This window comes from Scyliorhinus torazame, chromosome 2, assembly GCF_047496885.1.
Source record: "Scyliorhinus torazame isolate Kashiwa2021f chromosome 2, sScyTor2.1, whole genome shotgun sequence".
NCBI lineage: Eukaryota > Metazoa > Chordata > Chondrichthyes > Carcharhiniformes > Scyliorhinidae > Scyliorhinus > Scyliorhinus torazame.
This window is the reverse complement of record NC_092708.1, coordinates 388480189-388506130: the sequence shown is the minus strand read 5'-3', so window position 1 is coordinate 388506130 and position 25942 is coordinate 388480189. Positions and strand designations below refer to the sequence as shown.

The 25942-nt window shown below is 57.8% G+C and overlaps 1 protein-coding gene and 1 long non-coding RNA gene across 3 annotated transcripts in view; one reads left to right on the top strand and one right to left on the bottom strand.

Moving 5' to 3' along the window:
• Positions 1-25942, bottom strand: part of LOC140405534 (uncharacterized) — a 116877-nt gene that overhangs the window by 38972 nt on the left and 51963 nt on the right. The window lies entirely within an intron of this gene.
• ttc7b (tetratricopeptide repeat domain 7B) overlaps positions 14322-25942 on the top strand; it is a 378370-nt gene continuing 366749 nt past the window's right edge. For both annotated transcript variants that reach the window (XM_072494039.1, XM_072494049.1), the window contains exons 1-3: positions 14322-14496; positions 18035-18189; positions 22661-22829. In XM_072494039.1, coding sequence (XP_072350140.1) covers positions 14376-14496; positions 18035-18189; positions 22661-22829 — 445 coding nt within the window. In that variant the 5' untranslated portion in view covers positions 14322-14375. The remainder of the gene's footprint in view (positions 14497-18034; positions 18190-22660; positions 22830-25942) is intronic.

The following is a 25942-nucleotide window of genomic DNA, read 5'->3' as shown; positions in this document are numbered from 1 at the left end:
CGGAGTCACCGCTGGGGTGGAGGAGGTGCTGCAGTTCCCAGAGTCACCTCTGGGGGTGGAGTAGGTGCTGCAGTTCCCAGAGTCACCGCTGGGGTGGAGTCGAGGTTGTAGTTCCTGGAGTCACCGCTGGGGGTGGTGTAGGTGCTGCAGTTCCCAGAGTCACCTCTGGGGGTGGAGTAGGTGCTGCAGTTCCCAGAGTCACCGCTGGGGGTGGAGTAGGTGCTGCAGTTCCCAGAGTCACCACTGGGGGTAGAGTAGGTGCTGCAGTTCCCAGAGACACCGCTGGGGGTGGAGTAGGTGCTGCAGTTCCCAGATTCACCGCTGGGGGTGGAGTAGGTGCTGCAGTTCCCAGAGTCACCGCTGGGGAGGAGTAGGTGCTGCAGTTCCCAGATTCACCACTGGGGGTGGAGGAGGTGGTGCATTTCCCGGAGTCACCGCTGGGGTGGAGGAGGTGCTGCAGTTCCCAGAGTCACCTCTGGGGGTGGAGTAGGTGCTGCAGTTCCCAGAGTCACCGCTGGGGTGGAGTCGAGGTTGTAGTTCCTGGAGTCACCGCTGGGGGTGGTGTAGGTGCTGCAGTTCCCAGAGTCACCTCTGGGGGTGGAGTAGGTGCTGCAGTTCCCAGAGTCACCGCTGGGGGTGGAGTAGGTGCTGCAGTTCCCAGAGTCACCACTGGGGGTAGAGTAGGTGCTGCAGTTCCCAGGCTCACCGCTGGGGTGGAGTAGGGGCTGCAGTTCCCAGAGTCACCACTGAAGGTGGAATAGGTGCTGCAGTTCCCGGAGTCACCGCTGGGGTGGAGTAGGGGCTGCAGTTCCCAGATTCACCGCTGGGGTGGAGTAGGGGCTGCAGTTCCCAGAGTCACCGCTGGGGTGGAGTAGGGGCTGCAGTTCCCAGATTCACCGCTGGGGGTGGAGCAGGTGCTGCAGTTCCCAGGCTCACCGCTGAACGTGGAGTAGGCGCTGCAGTTCCCGGAGTTACCGCAGGGGTTGGAGTAGGCGCTGCAGTTCCCAGGCTCACCGCTGGGAGTGGAGTAGGTGCTGCAGTTCCCAGAGTCACCACTGAAGGTGGAATAGGTGCTGCAGTTCCCAGAATCGCCGCAGGGAGTGGATTTGGCGCTGCATTTCCCGGAGTCACCACTGGGCTGGAGTAGGTGCTGCAGTTCCCAGAGCTACTGCTGGGGATGGAGTAAGCGCTGCAGTTCCCAGAATCACCGCTGGGAGTTGATTCGGCGCTGCATTTCCCGGAGTTAACACTGGGGTGGAGTCTACGTTGCAGTTCCTGGAGTCACCGCTGGGGGTGGAGTAGGTGCTGCAGTTCCCGGAGTCACTGCTGGAGGTGGAGTAGGTGCTGCTGATCCTGGAGTCACCGCTGGGGGTGGAGTAGGTGCTGCTGATCCTGGAGTCACTGCTGGAGGTGGAGTAGGTGCTGCTGATCCTGGAGTCATCGCTGGGGGTGGAGTAGGCGCTGCTGATCCTGGAGTCACCGCTGAGGGTGGAGTAGGTGCTGCAGTTCCCAGAGTCACCACTGGGGGTGGAGTAGGCGCTGCAGTTTCCAGAATCTCCGCTGGGGTGGAGTAGGCGCAGCAGTTCCCAGAGTCACCGCTGGGGATGGAGTAGGTGCTGCAGTTCCCGGTATCAGTGCTGGGGATGGAGTAGGTGCTGCAGTTCCTGGAGTCACCGCTGAGGGTGAAGTAGGCGCTGCAGTTCCTGGAGTCACCGCTGGGGATGGAGTAGGCGCTGCAGTTCCAGGAGTCACTACTGAGGGTGGAATAGACTCTGCTGTTCCCAGAGTCACCTCTGGGGTTGGAGTAGGCGCTGCAGTTTCCAGAGTTACCGCTGGGGGTGGAGTAGGTGCTGCATTTCCCGGAGTCACCGCTGGGGGTGGAGTAGGTGCTACAGTTCCCAGATTCACCGCTGGGGGTGGAGTAGGTGCTGCAGTTCCCAGAGTCACCGCTGGGGAGGAGTAGGTGCTGCAGTTCCCAGATTCACCACTGGGGGTGGAGGAGGTGGTGCATTTCCCGGAGTCACCGCTGGGGTGGAGGAGGTGCTGCAGTTCCCAGAGTCACCTCTGGGGGTGGAGTAGGTGCTGCAGTTCCCAGAGTCACCGCTGGGGTGGAGTCGAGGTTGTAGTTCCTGGAGTCACCGCTGGGGGTGGTGTAGGTGCTGCAGTTCCCAGAGTCACCTCTGGGGGTGGAGTAGGTGCTGCAGTTCCCAGAGTCACCGCTGGGGGTGGAGTAGGTGCTGCAGTTCCCAGAGTCACCACTGGGGGTAGAGTAGGTGCTGCAGTTCCCAGAGACACCGCTGGGGGTGGAGTAGGTGCTGCAGTTCCCAGATTCACCTCTGGGGGTGGAGTAGGTGCTGCAGTTCCCAGAGTCATCTCTCGGGGTGGAGTTGGTGCTGCAGTTCCCGGTATCAGCGCTGGGGGTGGAGTAGGTGCTGCAGTTCCCAGAGTCACCGCTGGGGTGCAGTAGGTGCTACAGTTCCCAGAATCACCGCTGGGAGTGGATTCGGCGCTGCATTTCCCGGAGTCACCGCTGGGGGTGGAGTAGGTGCTGCAGTTCCCAGATTCACCGCTGGGCGTTGAGTAGGTGCTGCAGTTCCCAGAGTCACCGCTGGGGGTGGAGTAGGTGGTGCATTTCCTTGAGTCACCGCTGGGGTGGAGGAGGTGCTGCAGTTCCCAGAGTCACCTCTGGGGGTGGAGTAGGTGCTGCAGTTCCCAGAGTCAACGCTGGGGTGGAGTCGAGGTTGCAGTTCCTGGAGTCACCGCTGGGGGTGGAGTAGGTGCTGCAGTTCCCAGAGTCACCTCTGGGGGTGGAGTAGGTGCTGCAGTTCCCAGAGTCACCGCTGAGGGTGGAGTCGGTGCTGCAGTTCCCAGAGTCACCGCTGGGGGTGGAGTAGGTGCTGCAGTTCCCAGAGTCACCGCTGGGGGTGGAGTAGGTGCTGCAGTTCCCAGAGTCACCACTGGTGGTGGAGTAGGTGCTGCATTTCCCGGAGTCACCGCTGGCGTGGAGTAGGTGCTGCATTTCCCGGAGTCACCGCTGGGGTGGAGTAGGGGCTGCATTTCCCGGAGTCACCGCTGGGGTGGAGTAGGTGCTGCAGTTCCCAGATTCATCGCTGGGGGTTGAGTAGGTGCTGCATTTCCCGGATTCACCGCTGGGGGTGGAGTAGATGCTGCAGTTCCCAGAGTCACCGCTGGGGTGGAGTAGGTGCTGCAGTTCCCAGAATCACCATTGGGAGTGGATTTGGCGCTGCATTTCCCGGAGCCACCGCTGGGGTGGAGTCGATGTTGCAGTTCCTGGAGTCACCGCTGGGGTGGAGTAGGTGCTGCAGTTCCCAGATTCACCGCTGGGGATGGAGTAGGTGCTGCAGTTCCCAGATTCACCGCTGGGGTGGAGTAGGTGCTGCAGTTCCCAGATTCACCACTGGGGTGGAGTAGGTGCTGCAGTTCCCAGATTCACCGCTGGGGGTGGAGTAGGTGCTGCAGTTCCCAGTTTCACCGCTGGGGGTGGAGTAGGTGCTGCAGTTCCCAGAGTCACCGCTGGGGGTGGAGTAGGTGCTGCAGTTCCCGGAGTCACCGCTGGGGTGGAGTAGCTGCTGCAGTTCCCAGAGTCACCGCTGGGGGTGGACTAGGTGCTGCATTTCCCGGAGTCACCGCTGGCGTGGAGTAGGTGCTGCAGTTCCCAGAGTCACCGCTGGGGTGGAGTAGGTGCTGCAGTTCCCAGAGTCACCGCTGGAGTGGAGTAGATGCCGCAGTTCCCACATTCACCGCTGGGGGTGGAGTAGGTGCTGCAGTTCCCAGAGTCACCGCTGGGGTGGAGTAGGCGCTGCATTTCCCGCAGTCACCGCTGGGGTGGAGTAGGTGCTGCAGTTCCCAGAGCTACTGCTGGGGTGGAGTAGGCGCTGCATTTCCCGGAGTGACCGCTGGGGTGGAGTAGGTGCTGCATTTCCCGGAGAGACCGCTGGGGTGGAGAAGGTGCTGCAGTTCCCAGTTTCATCGCTGGGGGTGGAGTAGGTGCTGCATTTCCCGGAGTGACCGCTGGGGTGGAGTAGGTGCTGGATTTCCCGGAGAGACCACTGGGGTGGAGTAGGTGCTGCATTTCCCGGAGTGACCGCTGGGGGTGGAGTAGGTGCTGCATTTCCCGGAGTCACCGCTGGGGTGGAGTCGACGTTGCAGTTCCTGGAGTCACCGCTGGGGTGGAGTAGGTGCTGCAGTTCACAGATTCTCCGCTGGGGGTGGAGTAGGCGCTGCATTTCCCAGAGTCACCGCTGGGAGTGGAGTAGGTGCTGCAGTTCCCAGAGTCACCACTCAGGGTGGAATAGGTGCAGCAGTTCCCAGAATCGCCGCAGGGAGTGGATATGGCGCTGCATTTCCCGGAGTCGCCGCTGGGCTGGAGTAGGTGCTGCAGTTCCTGGAGTCACCGCTGGGGTGGAGTAGGTGCTGCTGATCCTGGAATCACTGCTGGAGGTGGAGTAGTTGCTGCTGATCCTGGAGTCACCGCTGGGGGTGGAGTAGGCGCTGCTGATCCTGGAGTCACCGCTGAGGGTGGAGTAGGTGCTGCAGTTCCCAGAGTCACCGCTGGGGTGGAGTAGGTGCTGCAGTTCCCAGAGTCACCGCTGAGGGTGGAGTAGGTGCTGCAGTTCCCGGAGTCACCGCTGGGGTGGAGTAGATGCTGCAGTTCCCGGAGTCACTGCTGGAGGTGGAGTAGGTGCTGCTGATCCTGGAGTCACTGCTGGAGGTGGAGTAGATGCTGCTGATCCTGGAGTCACTGCCGGAGGTGGAGTAGGTGCTGCTGATCCTGGAGTCACCACTGAGGGTGGAGTAGGCGCTGCAGTTCCTGGAGTCACCGCTGGGGATGGAGTAGGTGCTGCAGTTCCTGGAGTCACCGCTGAGGGTGAAGTAGGCGCTGCAGTTCCTGGAGTCATTGCTGGGGATGGAGTAGGCGCTGCAGTTCCTGGAGTCACCTCTGGGGGTGGAGTAGGCGCTGCAGTTTCCAGAGTTACCGCTGGGGGTGGAGTAGGTGCTGCAGATCCCGCAGTCACTGCTGAGGGTGGAATAGACTCTGCTGTTCCCAGAGCCACCGCTGGGGGTGGAGTAGGTGCTGCAGATCCCGCAGTCACCGCTGAGGGTGGAATAGACTCTGCTGTTCCCAGAGTCACCTCTGGGGGTGGAGTAGGCGCTGCAGTTCCCAGAGTCACCGCTGGGGTGGAGTAGGCGCTGCAGTTCCTGGAGTCACCGCTGGGGATGGAGTAGGTGCTGCAGTTCCAGGAGTCACTGCTGAGGGTGGAATAGACTCTGCTGTTCCCAGAGTCACCTCTGGGGGTGGAGTAGGTGCTGCAGTTCCCAGAGTCACCGCTGGGGTGGAGTAGGAGCTGCAGTTCCAGGAGTCACTGCTGAGGGTGGAATAGACTCTGCTGTTCCCAGAGTCACCTCTGGGGGTGGAGTAGGCGCTGCAGTTCCCAGTGTCACCGCTGGGGTGGAGTAGGTGCTGCAGTTCCAGGAGTCACCGCTGGGAGTAGATTTGGCGCTGAATTTCCCGGAGTCACCGCTGGGGTGGAGTAGGTGCTGCAGTTCCCAGAGTCACCGCTGGGGGTGGAGTAGGTGCTGCAGTTCCCAGATTCAACGCTGGGGTGGAGTTGGTGCTGCAGTTCTCAGATTCACCGCTGGGGGTGGAGTAGGTGCTGCATTTCCCGGAGTCACCGCTGAGGTGGAGTAGGTGCTGCAGTTCCCAGAGTCACCGCTGAGGGTAGAGTAGGTGCTGCAGTTCCCAGAGTCACCGCTGAGGGTAGAGTAGGTGCGGCATTTCCCAGAGTCACCGCTGGGGGTGGAGTAGGTGCTGCAGTTCCCAGAGTCACCGCTCGGGGTGGAGTAGGTGCTGCAGTTCCCAGAGTCACCGCTGGGGGTGGGGTAGGTGCTGCAGTTCCCAGAGTCACCGCTGGGGGTAGAGTAGGTGCTGCAGTTCCCAGAGTCACCGCTGGGGGTGGGGTAGGTGCTGCAGTTCCCGGAGTCACCGCTGAGGGTGGAGTAGGTGCTGCAGTTCCCAGAGTCACCGCTGGGGTGGAGTAGGTGCTGCAGTTCCCAGAGTCACCGCTCGGGGTGGAGTAGGTGCTACAGTTCCCAGAGTCACCGCTGGGGGTAGAGTAGGTGCTGCAGTTCCCAGAGTCACCGCTGGGGGTGGGGTAGGTGCTGCAGTTCCCGGAGTCACCGCTGAGGGTGGAGTAGGTGCTGCAGTTCCCGGAGTCACCGCTGGGGTGCAGGAGGTGCTGCAGTTCCCAGATTCACCGCTGGGGGTGGAGTAGGTGCTGCAGTTCCCAGAGTCACCGCTTTGAGGAGTAGGTGCTGCAGTTCCCAGATTCACCGCTGGGGGTGGAGTAGGTGGTGCATTTCCCGGAATCACCGCTGGGGTGGAGGAGGTGCTGCAGTTCCCAGAGTCACCTCTGGGGGTGGAGTAGGTGCTGCAGTTCCCAGAGTCACCGCTGGGGTGGAGTCGAGGTTGCAGTTCCTGGAGTCAGCGCTGGGGGTGGAGTAGGTGCTGCAGTTCCCAGAGTTACCTCTGGGGGTGGAGTAGGTGCTGCAGTTCCCAGAGTCATCTCTGGGGGTGGAGTAGGTGCTGCAGTTCCCGGTATCAGCGCTGGGCGTGGAGTAGGTGCTGCAGTTCCCAGAGTCACGCTGGTGGTGGAGTAGGTGCTGCAGTTCCCAGAGTCACTGCTGGCGGTGGAGTAGGTGCTGCAGTTCGCAGAGTCACCGCTGGGGGTGGAGTAGGTGCTGCAGTTCCCAGATTCACCGCTGGGGGTGGAGTAGGTGCTGCAGTTCCCAGAGTCACCGCTTTGAGGAGTAGGTGCTGCAGTTCCCAGATTCACCGCTGGGGGTGGAGTAGGTGGTGCATTTCCCGGAATCACCGCTGGGGTGGAGGAGGTGCTGCAGTTCCCAGAGTCACCTCTGGGGGTGGAGTAGGTGCTGCAGTTCCCAGAGTCACCGCTGGGGTGGAGTCGAGGTTGCAGTTCCTGGAGTCAGCGCTGGGGGTGGAGTAGGTGCTGCAGTTCCCAGAGTTACCTCTGGGGGTGGAGTAGGTGCTGCAGTTCCCAGAGTCATCTCTGGGGGTGGAGTAGGTGCTGCAGTTCCCGGTATCAGCGCTGGGCGTGGAGTAGGTGCTGCAGTTCCCAGAGTCACCGCTGGGGATGGAGTAGCGGCTGCATTTCCCGGAGTCACCGCTGGGGTGGAGTAGGTGCTGCATTTCCTGGAGTCACCGCTGAGGTGGAGTAGGTGCTGCAGTTCCCAGAGTCACCGCTGAGGTGGAGTAGGTGCTGCAGTTCCCAGAGTCACCGCTGGGGGTGGAGTAGGTGCTGCAGTTCCCAGAGTCACCGCTGAGGGTAGAGTAGGTGCGGCATTTCCCGGAGTCACCGCTGCCGTGGAGTAGGTGCAGCAATTCCCAGAGTCACCGCTCGGGGTGGAGTAGGTGCTGCAGTTCCCAGAGTCACCGCTGGGGGTAGAGTAGGTGCTGCAGTTCCCAGAGTCACCGCTGGGGGTGGGGTAGGTGCTGCAGTTCCCGGAGTCACCGCTGGGGTGCAGGAGGTGCTGCAGTTCCCAGATTCACCGCTGGGGGTGGAGTAGGTGCTGCAGTTCCCAGAGTCACCGCTGGGGAGGAGTAGGTGCTGCAGTTCCCAGATTCACCGCTGGGGGTGGAGTAGGTGGTGCATTTCCCGGAATCACCGCTGGGGTGGAGGAGGTGCTGCAGTTCCCAGAGTCACCTCTGGGGGTGGAGTAGGTGCTGCAGTTCCCAGAGTCACCGCTGGGGTGGAGTCGAGGTTGCAGTTCCTGGAGTCACCGCTGGGGGTGGAGTAGGTGCTGCAGTTCCCAGGGTTACCTCTGGGGGTGGAGTAGGTGCTGCAGTTCCTGGAGTCACCGCTGGGGGTGGAGTAGGTGCTGCAGTTCCCAGGGTTACCTCTGGGGGTGGAGTAGGGGCTGCAGTTCCTGGAGTCACCGCTGGGGGTGGAGTAGGTGCTGCAGTTCGCAGAGTCACCGCTGGGGGTGGAGCAGGTGCTGCAGTTCCCAGATTCACCGCTGGGGGTGGAGTAGGTGCTGCAGTTCCCAGAGTCATCTCTGGGGGTAGAGTAGGTGCTGCAGTTCCCGGTATCACCGCTGGGGTGGAGTAGCGGCTGCATTTCCCGGAGTCACCGATGGGGTGGAGTAGGTGCTGCATTTCCCGGAGTCACCGCTGGGGTGGAGTAGGGGCTGCATTTCCCGGAGTCACCGCTGGGGTGGAGTATGTGCTGCAGTTCCCAGATTCATCGCTGGGGGTTGAGTAGGTGCTGCATTTCCCGGATTCACCCCTGGGGGTGGAGTAGATGCTGCAGTTCCCACAGTCACCGCGGGGGTGGAGTAGGTGATGCAGTTCCCAGAATCACCATTGGGAGTGGATTTGGCGCTGCATTTCCCGGAGTCACCGCTGGGGTGAAGTCGATGTTGCAGTTCCTGGAGTCACCGCTGGGGTGGAGTAGGGGCTGCAGTTCCCAGAGTCACCCCTGGGGGTAGAGTAGGTGCTGCAGTTCCCAGAGACACCGCTTGGGGTGGAGTAGGTGCTGCCGTTCACAGATTCACCGCTGGGGGTGGAGTAGGTGCTGCAGTTCCCAGATTCACCGCTGGGGTGGAGTAGGTGCTGCCCTTCCCAGATTCACCGCTGGGGGTGGAGTAGGTGCTGCATTTCCCGGAGTCACCGCTGGCGTGGAGTAGGTGCTGTAGTTCCCGGAGTCACCGCTGGGGTGGAGTAGGCGCTGCATTTCCCGGAGTCACCGCTGGGGTGGAGTAGGTACTGCATTTCCCGGAGTGACCGCTGGTGTGGAGTAGGTGCTGCATTTCCCGGAGTGACCGCTGGGGTCGAGTAGGTACTGCAGTTCCCAGATTCATCGCTGGGGGTGGAGTAGGTGCCGCATTTTCCGGAGTCACCGCTGGGGTGGAGTAGGGGCTGCAGTTCCCAGAGTCACGCTGGGGGTAGAGTAGGTGCTGCAGTTCCCCAATTCACCGCTGGGGGTGGAGTAGGTGCTGCAGTTCCCAGATTCACCGCTGGGGTGGAGTAGGTGCTGCAGTTCCCAGATTCACCGCTGGGGGTGGAGTAGGTGCTGCAGTTCCCAGATTCACTGCTGTGGTTGGAGTAGGTGCTGCATTTCCCGGAATCACTGCTGGGGTGGAGTAGGTGCTGCAGTTCCCAGAGTCACCGCTGAGGGTAGAGTAGGTGCGGCATTTCCCGGAGTCACCGCTGCCGTGGAGTAGGTGCTGCAGTTCCCAGAGTCACCGCTGGGGGTGGAGTAGGTGCTGCAGTTCCCAGAGTCACCGCTGGGGGTAGAGTTGGTGCTGCAGTTCCCAGAGTCACCGCTGGGGGTGGGGTAGGTGCTGCAGTTCCCGGAGTCACCGCTGGGGGTGGAGTAGGTGCTGCAGTTCCCAGAGTCACCGCTGGGGAGGAGTAGGTGCTGCAGTTCCCAGATTCACCGCTGGGGGTGGAGTAGGTGGTGCATTTCCCGGAATCACCGCTGGGTTGGAGGAGGTGCTGCAGTTCCCAGAGTCACCTCTGGGGGTGGAGTAGGTGCTGCAGTTCCCAGAGTCACCGCTGGGGTGGAGTCGAGGTTGCAGTTCCTGGAGTCACCGCTGGGGGTGGAGTAGGTGCTGCAGTTCCCAGAGTTACCTCTGGGGGTGGAGTAGGTGCTGCAGTTCCCAGAGTCACCGCTGGGGGTGGAGTCGGTGCTACAGTTCCCAGAGTCACGCTGGTGGTGGAGTAGGTGCTGCAGTTCCCAGAGTCAGCGCTGGGGGTGGAGTAGGTGCTGCAGTTCGCAGAGTCACCGCTGGGGGTGGAGCAGGTGCTGCAGTTCCCAGATTCACCGCTGGGGGACGAGTAGGTGCTGCAGTTCCCAGAGTCACCGCTGAGGATGGAGTAGGGGCTGCATTTCCCGGAGTCACCGCTGGGGTGGAGTAGGTGCTGCATTTCCCGGAGTCACCGCTGGGGTGGAGTAGGTGCTGCATTTCCCGGAGTCACCGCTGGGGTGGAGTAGGTGCTGCATTTCCCGGAGTCACCGCTGGCGTGGAGTAGGTGCTGTAGTTCCCGGAGTCACCGCTGGGGTGGAGTAGGCGCTGCATTTCCCGGAGTCACCGCTGGGGTGGAGTAGGTACTGCATTTCCCGGAGTGACCGCTGGGGTGGAGTAGGTGCTGCATTTCCCGGAGTGACCGCTGGGGTCGAGTAGGTACTGCAGTTCCCAGATTCATCGCTGGGGGTGGAGCAGGTGCCGCATTTTCCGGATTCACCGCTGGGGGTGGAGTAGATGCTGCAGTTCCCACAGTCACCGCTGGGGTGGAGTAGGTGATGCAGTTCCCAGAATCACCATTGGGAGTGGATTTGGCGCTGCATTTCCCGGAGTCACCGCTGGGGTGAAGTCGATGTTGCAGTTCCTGGAGTCACCGCTGGGGTGGAGTAGGGGCTGCAGTTCCCAGAGTCACCCCTGGGGGTAGAGTAGGTGCTGCAGTTCCCAGAGACACCGCTTGGGGTGGAGTAGGTGCTGCCGTTCCCAGATTCACTGCTGGGGGTGGAGTAGGTGCTGCAGTTCCCAGATTCACCGCTGGGGTGGAGTAGGTGCTGCAGTTCCCAGATTCACCGCTGGGGGTGGAGTAGGTGCTGCATTTCCCGGAGTCACCGCTGGCGTGGAGTAGGTGCTGTAGTTCCCGGAGTCACCGCTGGGGTGGAGTAGGCGCTGCATTTCCCGGAGTCACCGCTGGGGTGGAGTAGGTACTGCATTTCCCGGAGTGACCGCTGGGGTGGAGTAGGTGCTGCATTTCCCGGAGTGACCGCTGGGGTCGAGTAGGTACTGCAGTTCCCAGATTCATCGCTGGGGGTGGAGTAGGTGCCGCATTTTCCGGAGTCACCGCTGGGGTGGAGTCGACGTTGCAGTTCCTGGAGTCACCGCTGGGGTGGAGTAGGGGTTACAGTTCCCAGAGTCACCGCTGGGGGTAGAGTAGGTGCTGCAGTTCCCAGATTCACCGCTGGGGTGGAGTAGGGGCTGCAGTTCCCAGAGTCACTGCTGGGGTGGAGTAGGTGCTGCAGTTCCCAGATTCACCGCTGGGTGTGGAGTAGGTGCTGCAGTTCATAGAGTCACCACTGGCGTGGCGTAGGTGCTGCAGTTCCCAGATTCACCGCTGGCGGTGGAGTAGGTGCTGCAGTTCATAGAGTCACCGCTGAGGGTGGAGTAGTGCTGCAGATCCCGGAGTCGCCGCTGGGGTGGAGTAGGCGCTGCAGTTCCCAGAGTCACCGCTGTGGGTGGAGTAGTGCTGCAGATCCCGGAGTGACCGCTGGGGTGGAGTAGGTGCTGCATTTCCCGGAGTGACCGCTGGGGTGGAGTAGGTGCTGCAGTTCCCAGATTCACCGCTGGGGTGGAGTAGGTGCCGCATTTTCCGGAGTCACCGCTGGGGTGGAGTCGACGTTGCAGTTCCTGGAGTCACCGCTGGGGTGGAGTAGGTGCTGCAGTTCCCAGAGTCACCGCTGGGGGTGGAGTAGGTGCTGCAGTTCCCAGATTCACCGCTGGGGTGGAGTAGGGGCTACAGTTCCCAGAGTCACCGCTGGGGGTGGAGTAGGTGCTGCAGTTCCCAGATTCACCGCTGGGTGTGGAGTAGGTGCTGCAGTTCATAGAGTCACCACTGGCGTGGCGTAGGTGCTGCAGTTCCCAGATTCACCGCTGGGGGTGGAGTAGGTGCTGCAGATCCCGGAGTCGCCGCTGGGGTGCAGTAGGTGCTGCAGTTCCTAGAATCACCGCTGGGATTGGATTCGGCGCTGCATTTCCCGGTGTCACCGCTGGGGTGGAGTAGGTGCTGCATTTCCCAGAGTTACCGCTGGGGATGGAGTAAGCGCTGCAGGTCCCAGAATCACCGTTGGGAGTGGATTTGGCGCTGCATTTCCCAGAGTCACCGCTGGGGTGGAGTCGACATTGCAGTTCCTGGAGTCACCGCTGGTGCTGGAGTAGGTGCTGCAGTTCCCGGAGTCACTGCTGAGGGTGGAGTAAACGCTGCTGTTCCCAGAGTCACCTCTGGGGATGGAGTAGGTGCTGCAGTTCCCGGCGTCACCGCTGAGGGTGGAGTAGGCGCTGCAGTTCCAAGAGTCACCGCTGGGGTGGAGTAGGTGCTGCAGTTCCCAGAATCACCGATGGGAGTGGATTCGGCGATGCATTTCCCGGAGTCACCGCTGGGGGTTGAGTAGATACTGCAGTTCCCAGAGTCACCGCTGGGGTGGAGTAAGTGCTGCAGCTCCCGAAGTTACCGCTGGGGGTGGAGTAGGCACTGCATTTCCCGGAGTCACCGCTGGCGTGGAGTAGGTGCTGCAGTTCTCAGAGTCACCGCTGGGGTTGGAGTAGATGCTGCAGTTCCCACATTCACCGCTGGGGTTGGAGTAGGTGCTGCAGTTCCCTGAGTCACCGCTGGGGTGGAGTAGGTGCTGCAGCTCCCGGAGTTACCGCTGGGGGAGGAGTAGGCACTGCAGTTCCCGGAGTCATCGCTGGGGTGGAGTAGGTGCTGCAGTTTCCAGAGTCACCACTGGGGTGGCGTAGGTGCTGCAGTTCCATGATTCAACGCTGGGGGTGGAGTCGGTGCTGCAGCTCCCGGAGTGACCGCTGGGGTGGAGTAGGTGCTGCATTTCCCGGAGTGACCGCTGGGGTGGAGTAGGTGCTGCATTTCCCAGATTCATCACTGGGGGTGGAGTAGGTGCTGCAGTTCCTGGAGTCACCGCTGGGGTGGAGTAGGTGCTGCAGTTCCCAGATTCACCGCTGGGGTGGAGTAGTTGCTGCAGTTCCCAGAGTCACCGCTGGGGTGGAGTAGGTGCTGCAGTTCCCAGAGTCACCGCTGGGGTGGAGTAGGTGCTGCAGTTCCCAGATTCACCGCTGGGGGTGGCGTAGGTGCTGCAGTTCCCAGATTCACCGCTGGGGGTGGAGTAGGTGCTGTAGTTCTCAGAGTCACCGCTGTGGGTGGGGTAGTGCTGCAGATCCCGGAGTCGCCGCTGGGGTGGAGTAGGTGCTGCAGTTCCCAGAATCACCGTTGGGAGTGGTTTTGGCGCTGCATTTCCCAGAGTCACCGCTGGGGTGGAATCGACATTGCAGTTCCTTGAGTCACCGCTGGGGCTGGAGTAGGTGCTGCAGTTACCGGAGTCACCGCTGTGGGTGGAGTAGGTGCTGCAGTTCCCGGCGTCACCGCTGAGGGTAGAGTAGGTGCTGCAGTTCCCAGAGTCACCGCTGGGGTGGAGTAGGTGCTGCAGTTCCCTGAATCACCGATGGGAGTGGTTCGGCGATGCATTTCCCGGAGTCACCGCCGGGGGTGGAGTAGATACTGCAGTTCCCAGAGTCACCGCTGGGGTGGAGTAAGTGCTGCAGCTCCCGAAGTCACTGCTGGGGGTGGCGTAGGCGCTGCCGTTCCTAGAATCACCGCTGGGGGTGGAGTAGGTGCTGCAGTTCCCGGTAACAGTGCTGGGGATGCAGTAGGCGCTGCAGTTCCAGGAGTTACCGCTAGGGGTGGAAAAGGCACTGCAGTTCCCGGAGTCTCCGCTCGGGTGGAGTCGGCTCTGCAATCCCTGACGTCTTCGCTGGGGGTGGAATAGATGCCGCTGTTCCCAGACTCACCTCTGGGGGTGGAGTAGGTGCTGCAATTCCCAAAATCACCGCTGGGCTGGAGTAGGTGCTGTGGTTCCCAGAGTCACCGCTGGGGGTGGAGTAGGCGCTGTAGTTCCCGGAGTCACCTCTGGGGGTGGATTAGGCGCTGCAGTTGCTGGGGTCACCGCTGGGGGTGGAGTAGGTGCTGCAATTCCCAAAATCACCGCTGTGTTGGAGTAGGTGCTGCAGTTCCCAGAGTCACCGCTGCGGGGTGCAGTAGGCGCTGCAGTTGCCGGAGTCACCGCTGGGGGTGGAGTATGCGCTGTAGTTACCGGAGTCACCTCTGGGGGTGGAGTAGGCGCTGCAGTTGCCGGAGTCAGCGCTGGGGGTGGAGTAGGTGCTGCAATTCCCAAAATCACCGCTGGGTTGGAGTAGGTGCTGCAGTTCCCAGAGTCACCGCTGCGGGGTGGAGTAGGCGCTGAATTTGTCGGAGTCACCGCTGGGGGTGGAGTAGGCGCTGCAGTTCCGGAGTCACCTCTGGGGGTGGAGTAGGCGCTGCAGTTGCCGGAGTCACCGCTGGGGGTGGAGTAGGCGCTGTAATTCCCGGAGTCGCCGCTGGGGGTGGAGTAGGCGATGTAGTTCCCGGAGTCACCTCTGGGGGTGGAGTAGGCGCTGCAGTTGTCGGAGTCACCGCTGGGAATGGAGTAGGCGCTGTAATTCACGGAGTCGCCGCTGGGGGTGGAGTAGGCGCTGTAGTTCCCGGATCAGGTAAAATGGCCGCCAAGAAGTCTGGGACCCGGCTCGAGATTGAGATCGAGCGCTGTCGAAATGAATGTCTCTGGGAGAAGATCCCTGAACTGGTGAAGCAGCTGTCGGCCAAACTCATCGGCAACGGTGAGGACCTGCGGCCCAGCCGCTCGCAGCTTCGGCTGCTCGTTAGGGGTTAGGAACCCCCCATCTCACCCCACCCCCATCTCCCCCCCCGTCTCTCCCCCCCGTCTCCTTCCCCCCCCGTCTCTTTCCCCCCCCCGTCTCTTTCCCCCCCCCGTCTCTTTCCCCCCCCCGTCTCTTTCCCCCCCCGTCTCTTTTCCCCCCCCCGTCTCTTTCCCCCCCCGTCTCTTTCCCCCCCCCCGTCTCTTTCCCCCCCCCCCGTCTCTTTCCCCCCCCCCCCGTCTCTTTCCCCCCCCCGTCTCCTTCCCCCCCCCGTCTCCTTCCCCCCCCCGTCTCCTTCCCCCCCCGTCTCTTTCCCCCCCCCGTCTCTTTCCCCCCCCCGTCTCTTTCCCCCCCCGTCTCTTTCCCCCCCCCCCCGTCTCTTCCCCCCCGTCTCTTTCCCCCCCCCGTCTCTTTCCCCCCCCCCCGTCTCTTTCCCCCCCCCCGTCTCTTTCCCCCCCCCCCGTCTCTTTCCCCCCCCCCGTCTCTTTCCCCCCCCCGTCTCTTTCCCCCCCCCCGTCTCTTTCCCCCCCCCGTCTCTTTCCCCCCCCGTCTCTTTCCCCCCCCCGTCTCTTCCCCCCCCCCGTCTCTTCCCCCCCCCCGTCTCTTCCCCCCCCCCGTCTCTTCCCCCCCCCCGTCTCTTCCCCCCCCCCCGTCTCTTCCCCCCCCCCCGTCTCTTCCCCCCCCCCCGTCTCTTCCCCCCCCCCGTCTCTTCCCCCCCCCCCGTCTCTTCCCCCCCCCCGTCTCTTTCCCCCCCCCCGTCTCTTTCCCCCCCCCGTCTCTTTCCCCCCCCCGTCTCTTTCCCCCCCCCGTCTCTCTCTTCTCCCCCCGTCTCTCTCTTCTCCCCCCGTCTCTCTCTTCCCCCCCCCCCCGTCTCTCTCTTCTCCCCCCCCCCCCCCGTCTCTCTCTTCTCCCCCCCCCCCCGTCTCTCTCTTCTCCCCCCCCCCGTCTCTCTCTTTCCCCCCCCCCGTCTCTCTCTTTCCCCCCCCCGTCTCTCTCTTTCCCCCCCCCGTCTCTCTCTTCCCCCCCCCCCCGTCTCTCTCTTCCCCCCCCCCCGTCTCTCTCTTCCCCCCCCCCCCGTCTCTCTCTTCCCCCCCCCGTCTCTCTCTTCCCCCCCCCCGTCTCTCTCTTCCCCCCCCCCCCGTCTCTCTCTTCCCCCCCCCGTCTCTCTCTTCCCCCCCCCCGTCTCTCTCTTCCCCCCCCCCGTCTCTCTCTTCCCCCCCCCCCCGTCTCTCTCTTCCCCCCCCCGTCTCTCTCTTCCCCCCCCCCCGTCTCTCTCTTCCCCCCCCCGTCTCTCTCTTCCCCCCCCCGTCTCTCTCTTCCCCCCCCCTGTCTCTCTCTTTCCCCCCCCCCGTCTCTCTCTTTCCCCCCCCCCCCGTCTCTCTCTCTCCCCCCCCCCCGTCTCTCTCTCCCTCCCCCCGTCTCTCTCTCCCCCCCCCCCCCCGTCTCTCTCCCCCCCCCCCCCGTCTCTCTCTCCCCCCCCCCCCCGTCTCTCTCTCCCCCCCCCCCGTCTCTCTCTCCCCCCCCCGTCTCTCTCTCCCCCCCCCGTCTCTCTCTCCCCCCCCCCCCGTCTCTCTCTCCCCCCCAATCTCTCTTCCCGCCCCCAATCTCTCTTCCCGCCCCCAATCTCTCTTCCCGCCCCCAATCTCTCTTCTCCCCCCCAATCTCTCTTCCCCCCCCAATCTCTCTTCCCCCCCCAATCTCTCTTCCCCCCCCAATCTCTCTTCCCCCCCCAATCTCTCTTCCCCCCCCAATCTCTCTTCCCCCCCCAATCTCTCTTCCCCCCCCAATCTCTCTTCCCCCCCCAATCTCTCTTCCCCCCCCAATCTCTCTTCCCCCCCCAATCTCTCTTCCCCCCCCAATCTCTCTTCCCCCCCCAATCTCTCTTCCCCCCCCAATCTCTCTTCCCCCCCCAATCTCTCTTCCCCCCCAATCTCTCTTCCCCCCCCAATCTCTCTTCCCCCCCAATCTCTCTTTCCCCCCAATCTCTCTTCCCCCCCCCAATCTCTCTTCCCCCCCCCCAATCTCTCCCCGTCCCCCTGTCTCTTCCCCCCCCCCCCCTGTCTCCCATCCTGTCCCCCCCACCATCTCACTCTGTTCCCCTGTCTGTCCCCCCCCCTGTTTTCCTGGAAAAGGGGCAATTTAGGAGTGGGTTGAATGGATTGTACTCTGGGGTGAATGGATAGATCACTGTTGAATATCCAGAGGTTCAGTGCTGGGTAAACTCCTTCAAGTTATCCAGTGAAAGGTTCATTTTCTCATGACAGTGACCTGGAGTTCAGTTTCTGAGTGTAATCTGCATATTGGATGCATGCTTTTCTTTTCCCAATATTTAAAGAATATGGGATCAATCGACTGCTGTCCCCCCATCATTGCTTTGATTAAGATACTTTAGAACTGCCTGTGACTAGCTACTGGTTCAGCTGGTGGAGCAGCAAGGCTCAGGGACTGAGTCCACTAACTCAGGGCTACATGTGTGCCATGGGGCATGATTGGGGTGTGTGTGGGGGGAACTCGCCTGTGGAAGATCCGTATTGATGTTTTTTTATTATAATAATAATCTTTGTCACAAGTAGGCTTACATTAACATTTGAAATGAATTGGACTTGGGAGCAAGCAAAATGCTACTGAAGTTAACTAACCATGCTCAATTAGAAAGTAAGGCAAACTGACAGATCGGAGGATAATGAACAGGTTAGTAGACTGGGCAGGCAGGTAGCAGATGCAGTTCAATACAGCTATAATAATATCTTTATTAGTATTATAATCTTTATTGTCACAAGTAGGCTTACATTAACACTGCAATGAAGCTACTGTGAAAAGGCCCTAGTCGCCACATTCCGCCGCCTGTCCACGTACACAGAGGAAGCATCCCTAGTCGCCACATTCCGCCGCCTGTCCACGTACACAGAGGAAGCATTTAGAATGTCCAAATTACCTAAGAGCACGTCTTTCGGGACTTGTGTGAGGAAACCGGAGCATCCGGAGGAAACCCACGCAGACACGGGGAGACTCTGCACAGACAGTGACCCAAGCCGGGAATCGAAACTGAGACCCTGGCCCTGTGAAGCAACAGTGCTACCCACTGTGCTACCATGCTGACCGATTGTGGGTGTGGCAGGGTGTTGAAATAAGCAGACCCTAGTCGCCAATCATCTTGGAACCCCGGTGCCATCGGGCCAAGACCCCAGATGAATAGTCAGGTTCAAGAGTGACCTGTGAACCATCTGACTCGTGAGCTGAGAGTGTTTGTGACCAAGTCACAACTGATCTCTGGCTTTGTTTCTGAAGACGTGATGTTGCATCAATTCCTCTACATCAGTCCGAGTCTGTACTGTGAGCAGAGTCTGAATGTTTAAAATATCATGCTGGCAGAATAAAGAACAGTGACTGCAATTCCGAAAGTACTCCTTTGACTGTAAAGCACTTTGGGGGTAGACTGAGTGGGTGACGGGTGTTATTGAAATCCAAGTATGTTTCTCTTATCTCTGCTCTTCTCCAGATGACCTGGGAGAGCTGCTGCTCGGAGAGTCAAAGCTGGAGCTGCACCTGAAGGAAAATCCAATCAAACAAGGGGTCACTTCTCCAGCCGCCAAGCCAAAGCTACTCGAGGTGAAGAAGCACCTAATAGCTGCACTCGACAGAGGCAACTTGAAGGTAATTGATCATTCGTTATCGGGACTGACCGCCAACTTTGTACCTGAAATAACAGCTGGAAATGCTCAGTACCTCGGGCAGCACCTGTGGACTGAGACACCACGCCAGGTCGATAACGGTTCAGTACCTCGGGCAGCACCTGTAGACTGAGACACCACGTCAGGTCGATGACGGTTCTGATAAGGTCAACGACCTGAAACATTAACTCTTGACACGGGTCCAGCCTGACCCGACGATTGTTCCCAGCGTTTTCTGTGAAACATTTTTGACAGCAATTTGCAATCTGCACCTGATGGATACAGTGTCAGCAGCAGGTCAACAGAATTCCCCTAACCCTAGGCTAGAAATCTCTGACCAACTTCATTAATTTAAAAGAAGATTAAAGTATTCAACCTGGGGTCTTGAAGTTATGTTTTGTTTGCTGGAGGTGGTGTGGTGCTGTCCATGGAGGAGCATCGATACGGTAGATAAATCGACATCTTTTCCCAAAGGTAGAGGAGTCTAGAACTAGAGGGCATAGGTGAGAGGGGAGAGATACAAAAGAGACCAGAGGGAGAAATCTTTTCACACAGAGGGTGGTGCGCACCTGAAATGAGCTGCCAAGGGCAGTGGTAGAGGCGGGTACAATGTTGTCCTTTAAAAAGCAGTTAGACAGTTACATGGGCAGGGTGATATGGGCCAAATGTGGGCTAGCTTAGTGATAGAAACTGGGCGGCATGGACAATCTGGGCCGAACGGCCTGTTTCCATGCTGTAAACATCTATGACTCTATGGGGGTGCTGTGCATTGTGGGGTATGGAGTCTAGCTGGTGTGAGCATTTAGTTTCTCAGTCCCATTGTGTTTAGTGTTTTGACCTGAAGAACCTTGAGGTTTCTTTAGGTTGTTTTGAAGATTCTGTGTAAATGCAGATGCTTGGTTTACTAGGAGAATTGTCACAGGGGCCTCGTCAGTCAGATGTAGAGGTTTTGAGAGTGTCTGGTAGATCTCGGATTTCACACTTCAAAACATTTTTTAAAAATTAATTCACGGGATGTGGGTGTCGCTGGTTAGGCCAGCATTTATTGCCCATCCCTAGTTGCCCTTCAGAAGATGGTGGCGAGTTGCTTTCTTGAACCGCAGCAGTCCTTGGGGTGTAGGTACACCCACTGTGCTGTTAGGGAGTTTAAGGGTTTGGAAGGTGCTGCCTTTGTAGATGGTACACACGGCTGCCATTGTGCGTTGGTGGTGGAGGATTTGAATGTTTGTGAAGGGGAGAGCAAGCAAGCGGGCTGCTTTGTCCTGGATGGTGTTGAGCTTCTTGAGTGATCTTTTCATTACACCTGACTTGTGCCTTGTAGATGGTGGACAGGCTTTGTGGGGTCAGGAGGTGAGTTACTCGTCATAGGAATCCTAGCCTCTAACCTGCTCTGGTAACCACAGTATTAATGTGGCTAGTCCAGTTCAGTTTCTGATCAATGGTAACCCCCAGGATGCTTTTGGACATGGACTGCTTCATTATCTGAGGAGTCTCAAATGGTGCTGAACATTGTGCAGCCATCCGCAAACATCCCCACTTCTGACCTTAGATGGAAAGGAGGTCATTGATGAAGCAGCTGAAGATGGTTGGGCCCAGGACACTACCCTGAGCAACTCCTACAGTGATGTCCTGGAGCTGAGATGATTGACCTCCAACCACCATAACCATCTTTCTTTGTGCCGGGTATGACTCCAACCAGCGGAGAGTTTTCCCCTGGATTCCCATTGACTCCAGTTTAGCTAGGGCTCCTTGAAGCCATACTCGATCAAATGCTGCCTGGATGTCAGGGGCAGTCACTCTCATCTCTGGCATTCAGCTCTTTTGTCCATGTTTGAACCAAGGCTGTAATGAAGTCAGGAGCTGAGTGACCCTGGCGGAACCCTAACTGAGCATCCGTGAGCAGGTTATCGCTAAGTAAGTGCCGCTTGATAGAACTGTTGATGACTCCTTCCATCACTTTGCTGATGATGGAGAGCCGGCTCATTGGGCGGTAATTGGCTGGGTTGGATTTGTCCTGTTTCTTGTGTACAGGACACGCCTGGGCTATTTTCCACATTACCAGGTAGATGCCAGTGTTATAGCTGTACTGGAACAGCTTGGCTAGGGGTGTGGCAAGTTCGGGAGCACAAGTCTTCAGTACTATTTCCGGCGTATTGTCAGGGCCCATAGCCTTTGCAGTGTCCAGAGCCTTCAGCCGTTTCTTGATATCACGTGGAGTGAATCGTATTGGCTGAAGACTGTGATGCTGGGGACCTCCGGAGGAGACCGAGATGGATCATCCACTCGGCACTTCTGGCTGAAGATTGTTGTGAATGGGCTCCTCCATCATTGAGGATGTGGATATTTGTGGATACTCCTCCAGTGAGTTGTTTAATTGTCCATTATTCATGGCTGGATACGGCAGAACTGCAGAGCTTGGATCTGATGTGTTCATTGTGGAATCGCCTTGCTCTGTCCACTACTTGCTGCTAATGCTGATTGCCACACAAGTAGTCCTGTGGTGTAGCTTCACCAGGTCGAAACCTCATTTTTCGGTACGCCGGATGTTGCTCCTGGCACGCCCTCCTGCACTCTTCATTGAACCAGGATTGACCCCCTGGCTTGGTGGTGATGGTAGAGTGGGGGATATGCTGGGCCATGAGGCTGTAGATTGTGACTGAGTACACATGGATGCCCAGTTTTGAGTTGCTAGATCTGTTTGATTTAACACAGTGATAGAGCCACACAACATGGAGGGTATTCTCCATGTGAAAGCAGGACTTTGTCTCCAAAAGGACTGTGTGGTGGTCAATGCTTCCTCTAAGTGGTGTTCAACATGGCGGAGGTATTGATTCATCAGCTAATGGTGGCCAGTACGCTGGCTGGTGTGTGGTAATCAGGTTTCACCTGAAGCCATGAGGGCAACTCACTCTGTATACCTCTGCTGGAATGATGATAATGGTGTGTGGGACATTGATTCTGAGTATGACTGTCAGGCTGTTGCTTTGATGTGGAGATCCCGGCGTTGGACTGGGATGAGCACAGTAAGAAGTCTTACAACACCAGGTTAAAGTCCAACAGGTTTGTTCAAGGGAGTTTGAGATGAAACTGAAATGAGTAATTTAAACCTTTTTGATGTGTCTTGTTAATTGCTGCTGACCTGAGAAATTAGATTGTCCAGTCTGAAAGGCACAGGCCACATGATTACTGTGATTACATGTCAAAAGTGGCTGTAAAATTCTTTGGGATGTTAGATTGGTGATCAGGAAGAGGGCGCAAGTCAGGAGTGCAATGGAATACTAGCCACTTGCCTGGATGAGTGCAGCTCCAACAACACAAGAAGCTCGACACCACCCAGGACAAAGCAGACCTCTTGATTGCTCCTCCTTCCACAAACATTCAAACCCTCCATAGCAACGCAAAGTGGCAGCTGTGTGTACCATCTACAAGATGCACTGCAGTAATTCACCAAGGTTCCTTAGACAGCACCTTCCAAACCCACGACCACTACCATCTAGAAGGACAAGAGCAGCAGACACATAGGAACACCGTCACATGCAACTTCCCATCCAAGCCACGCACCATCCTGATTTGGAAATATATCGCCGTTCCTTCACTGTTGCTGGGTCAAAGTCTGGGAATTCAGTCCCTACCAGCACTGTGGCTGTACCTACAGCATATGGACTGCTAGAAGGCAGCTCATCTTCTGCACCAACTTCTGGGCAGCACGCTTGCATAGTGGTTAGCACAGTTGCTTCACAGCTCCAGGGTCCTATGTTTGATTCCCGACTTGGGTCACTGTCTGTGCGGAGTCTGCACGTTATCCCCGTGTGGGCGTAGGTTTCCTCCGGGTGCTCCGGTTTCCTCCCACAGTCCAAAGATGTGCAGGTTAGGTGGATTGGACTTGGTGTCCAAAAAGGTTGGGTGGGGTATTGGGTTATGAAGATGAGGTGGATGGGTCGGGTGCCCTTTCCAAGGGCCGGTGCAGACTCGATGGGCCAAATGGCCTCCTTCGGATCTGTAAATTCCATGATTCTCGAGGGCTAATGGGGTGGGCAATAAATGCTGGCCTAGCCAGCGACACACATCCCATAAATGAATAGAAAATATATATAAATACAAGTCTTTTTAATCCTCATAACACCTGAACAAGCTTGTAATTTAATGTCCAGTCTTGGAGTTTAAATAACTATCTAAATTCCCTTGAACCAGCCTTGGTAATTATAGCTGATGATATTTCCCAACTCCCAGACCCCTCCATGTGCTCTCTGCTTCGCGGGGAAGTACCCAGTCCACTCTGATGCATTCATGGAATCTGCTCCTGCTCCTGGATGGCGCAACACTTGCCTCTGGCTGTTGTACATTTGTGAATTTGTCTATTTTGCACATTACCTCCAATCTTGATGCCCCCCCAGTTCCCAGTTTGAGAAGCATTGTGTTCGTGTTTGTTCACGTGCTATTTGTTCTTTTGTCAGCAAGACTTTGCGCAGGAAACCAACTTGATTTTGGCCAAGTGTTACTACGTGGAGGGTGACCACACCCGAGCTCTCGCCCTGTATTCAAAGGTAGATCTCGACAAGTTGCAGTTAGTGGCAGTTCCTGTCTACAGGTTGAGAATCATCGCTGAATCTTACGCTACAAGAGGTGAGAATGCTTTCCTTATATAAACTTTGAACACTTTACTGGTCATGTTCTGAAAAATACAGTAGTATTTCAACCTTTGGTGAAGTTATGTTATTAAACATAGTTGCCTAAAAGATTTGAAAGTAAGAGTCATGCGAGACAACAGGTCTGAATTTAGAGCAGAAATACAGTCAGATTTTAGGAGGTGGGGCGGACGTGTAGGGAGACCCAGCCAAAAGACCCTGCCTCTGTCTGCGTCCCTCTCTGTCCCTCTCTGTCCCTCTCTGTCTCTCTGTCTCTTTCTCTCTCGGCCTTTTCTCTCTCTCTCTTGGCCTTTTCTCTCTCTCTCGGCCTTTTCTCTCTCTCTCTCTCTCGGCCTTTTCTCTCTCTCTCTCTCTCTCTCTCTCGGCCTTTTCTCTCTCTCTCTCTCGGCCTTTTCTCTCTCTCTCGGCCTTTTCTCTCTCTCTCTCTCGGCCTTTTCTCTCTCTCTCTCTCGGCCTTTTCTCTCTCTCTCTCTCTCTCAGCCTTTTCTCTTTCTCTCTTGGCCTTTTCTCTCTCTCTCGGCCTTTTCTCTCTCTCTCTCTCGGCCTTTTCTCTCTCTCTCTCTCGGCCTTTTCTCTCTCTCTCTCTCTCGGCCTTTTCTCTCTCTCTCGGCCTTTTCTCTCTCTCTCGGCCTTTTCTCTCTCTCTCTCTCAGCCTTTTCTCTCTCTCGGCCTTTTCTCTCTCTCTCTCTCTCTCTCTCTCTCTCTCTCTCGGCCTTTTCTCTCTCTCTCTCTCGGCCTTTTCTCTTTCTCTCGGCCTTTTCTCTCTCTCTCTCTCGGCCTTTTCTCTCTCTCTCTCTCGGCCTTTTCTCTCTCTCTCTCTCGGCCTTTTCTCTCTCTCTCTCTCGGCCTTTTCTCTCTCTCTCTCTCTCGGCCTTTTCTCTCTCTCTCTCTCTCTCTCTCTCGGCCTTTTCTCTCTCTCTCGGCCTTTTCTCTCTCTCTCTCTCGGCCTTTTCTCTCTCTCTCTCTCGGCCTTTTCTCTCTCTCTCTCGGCCTTTTCTCTCTCTCTCTCTCTCTCTCTCTCGGCCTTTTCTCTCTCTCTCGGCCTTTTCTCTCTCTCTCTCTCTCTCTCTCGGCCTTTTCTCTCTCTCTCTCTCTCTCTCTCGGCCTTTTCTCTCTCGCTCGGCCTTTTCTCTCTCTCTCGGCCTTTTCTCTCTCTCTCTCTCGGCCTTTTCTCTCTCTCTCTCTCGGCCTTTTCTCTTTCTCTCGGCCTTTTCTCTCTCTCTCTCTCTCTCTCGCTCTCTCTCTCGGCCTTTTCTCTCTCTCTCGGCCTTTTCTCTCTCTCTCTCTCGGCCTTTTCTCTCTCTCTCTCTCGGCCTTTTCTCTCTCTCTCTCTCTCTCTCTCTCTCGGCCTTTTCTCTCTCACTCTCTCGGCCTTTTCTCTCTCTCTCTCTCGGCCTTTTCTCTCTCACTCTCTCGGCCTTTTCTCTCTCTCTCTCTCTCTCTCTCTCGGCCTTTTCTCTCTCTCTCGGCCTTTTCTCTTTCTCTCGGCCTTTTCTCTCTCACTCTCTCGGCCTTTTCTCTTTCTCTCGGCCTTTTCTCTCTCTCTCTCTCTCTCTCGGCCTTTTCTCTCTCTCTCTCTCTCTCTCGGCCTTTTCTCTCTCTCTCTCTCGGCCTTTTCTCTCTCTCTCTCTCGGCCTTTTCTCTCTCTCTCTCTCGGCCTTTTCTCTCTCTCTCTCTCGGCCTTTTCTCTCTCTCTCTCTCGGCCTTTTCTCTCTCTCTCTCTCGGCCTTTTCTCTCTCTCTCTCTCGGCCTTTTCTCTCTCTCTCTCTCGGCCTTTTCTCTCTCTCTCTCTCGGCCTTTTCTCTCTCTCTCTCTCTCTCGGCCTTTTCTCTCTCTCTCTCTCGGCCTTTTCTCTCTCTCTCTCTCGGCCTTTTCTCTCTCTCTCGGCCTTTTCTCTCTCTCTCTCTCTCGGCCTTTTCTCTCTCTCTCTCTCGGCCTTTTCTCTCTCTCTCTCTCGGCCTTTTCTCTTTCTCTCGGCCTTTTCTCTCTCACTCTCTCGGCCTTTTCTCTTTCTCTCGGCCTTTTCTCTTTCTCTCGGCCTTTTCTCTCTCTCTCTCTCTCTCTCTCGCTCTCTCGGCCTTTTCTCTCTCTCTCTCTCGGCCTTTTCTCTCTCTCGCTCTCTCTCTCGGCCTTTTCTCTCTCTCTCTCTCGGCCTTTTCTCTCTCTCTCTCTCTCTCTCTCTCTCGGCCTTTTCTCTCTCACTCTCTCGGCCTTTTCTCTCTCTCTCTCTCTCTCTCTCTCTCGGCCTTTTCTCTCTCTCTCGGCCTTTTCTCTTTCTCTCGGCCTTTTCTCTTTCTCTCGGCCTTTTCTCTCTCTCTCTCTCTCTCTCGGCCTTTTCTCTCTCTCTCTCTCTCTCTCGGCCTTTTCTCTCTCTCTCTCTCGGCCTTTTCTCTCTCTCTCTCTCGGCCTTTTCTCTCTCTCTCTCTCGGCCTTTTCTCTCTCTCTCTCTCGGCCTTTTCTCTCTCTCTCTCTCGGCCTTTTCTCTCTCACTCTCTCGGCCTTTTCTCTCTCTCTCTCTCTCTCTCGGCCTTTTCTCTCTCTCTCTCTCGGCCTTTTCTCTCTCTCTCTCTCGGCCTTTTCTCTCTCTCTCGGCCTTTTCTCTCTCTCTCTCTCTCTCTCTCTCTCGGCCTTTTCTCTTTCTCTCTCTCTCTCTCGGCCTTTTCTCTCTCACTCTCTCGGCCTTTTCTCTCTCACTCTCTCGGACTTTTCTCTCTCACTCTCTCGGCCTTTTCTCGCTCTCTCTCTCTCGGCCTTTTCTCTCTCTCTCTCTCGGCCTTTTCTCTCTCTCTCTCGGCCTTTTCTCTCTCTCTCGGCCTTTTCTCTCTCTCTCTCTCTCTCTCTCGGCCTTTTCTCTTTCTCTCTCTCGGCCTTTTCTCTCTCACTCTCTCGGCCTTTTCTCTCTCTCTCTCTCTCTCTCTCTCTCTCGGCCTTTTCTCTCTCTCTCAGCCTTTTCTCTCTCTCTCTCTCTCTCTCGGCCTTTTCTCTCTCTCTCGGCCTTTTCTCTCTCTCTCGGCCTTTTCTCTCTCTCTCGGCCTTTTCTCGCTCTCTCTCTCGGCCTTTTCTCTCTCTCTCGGCCTTTTCTCTCTCTCT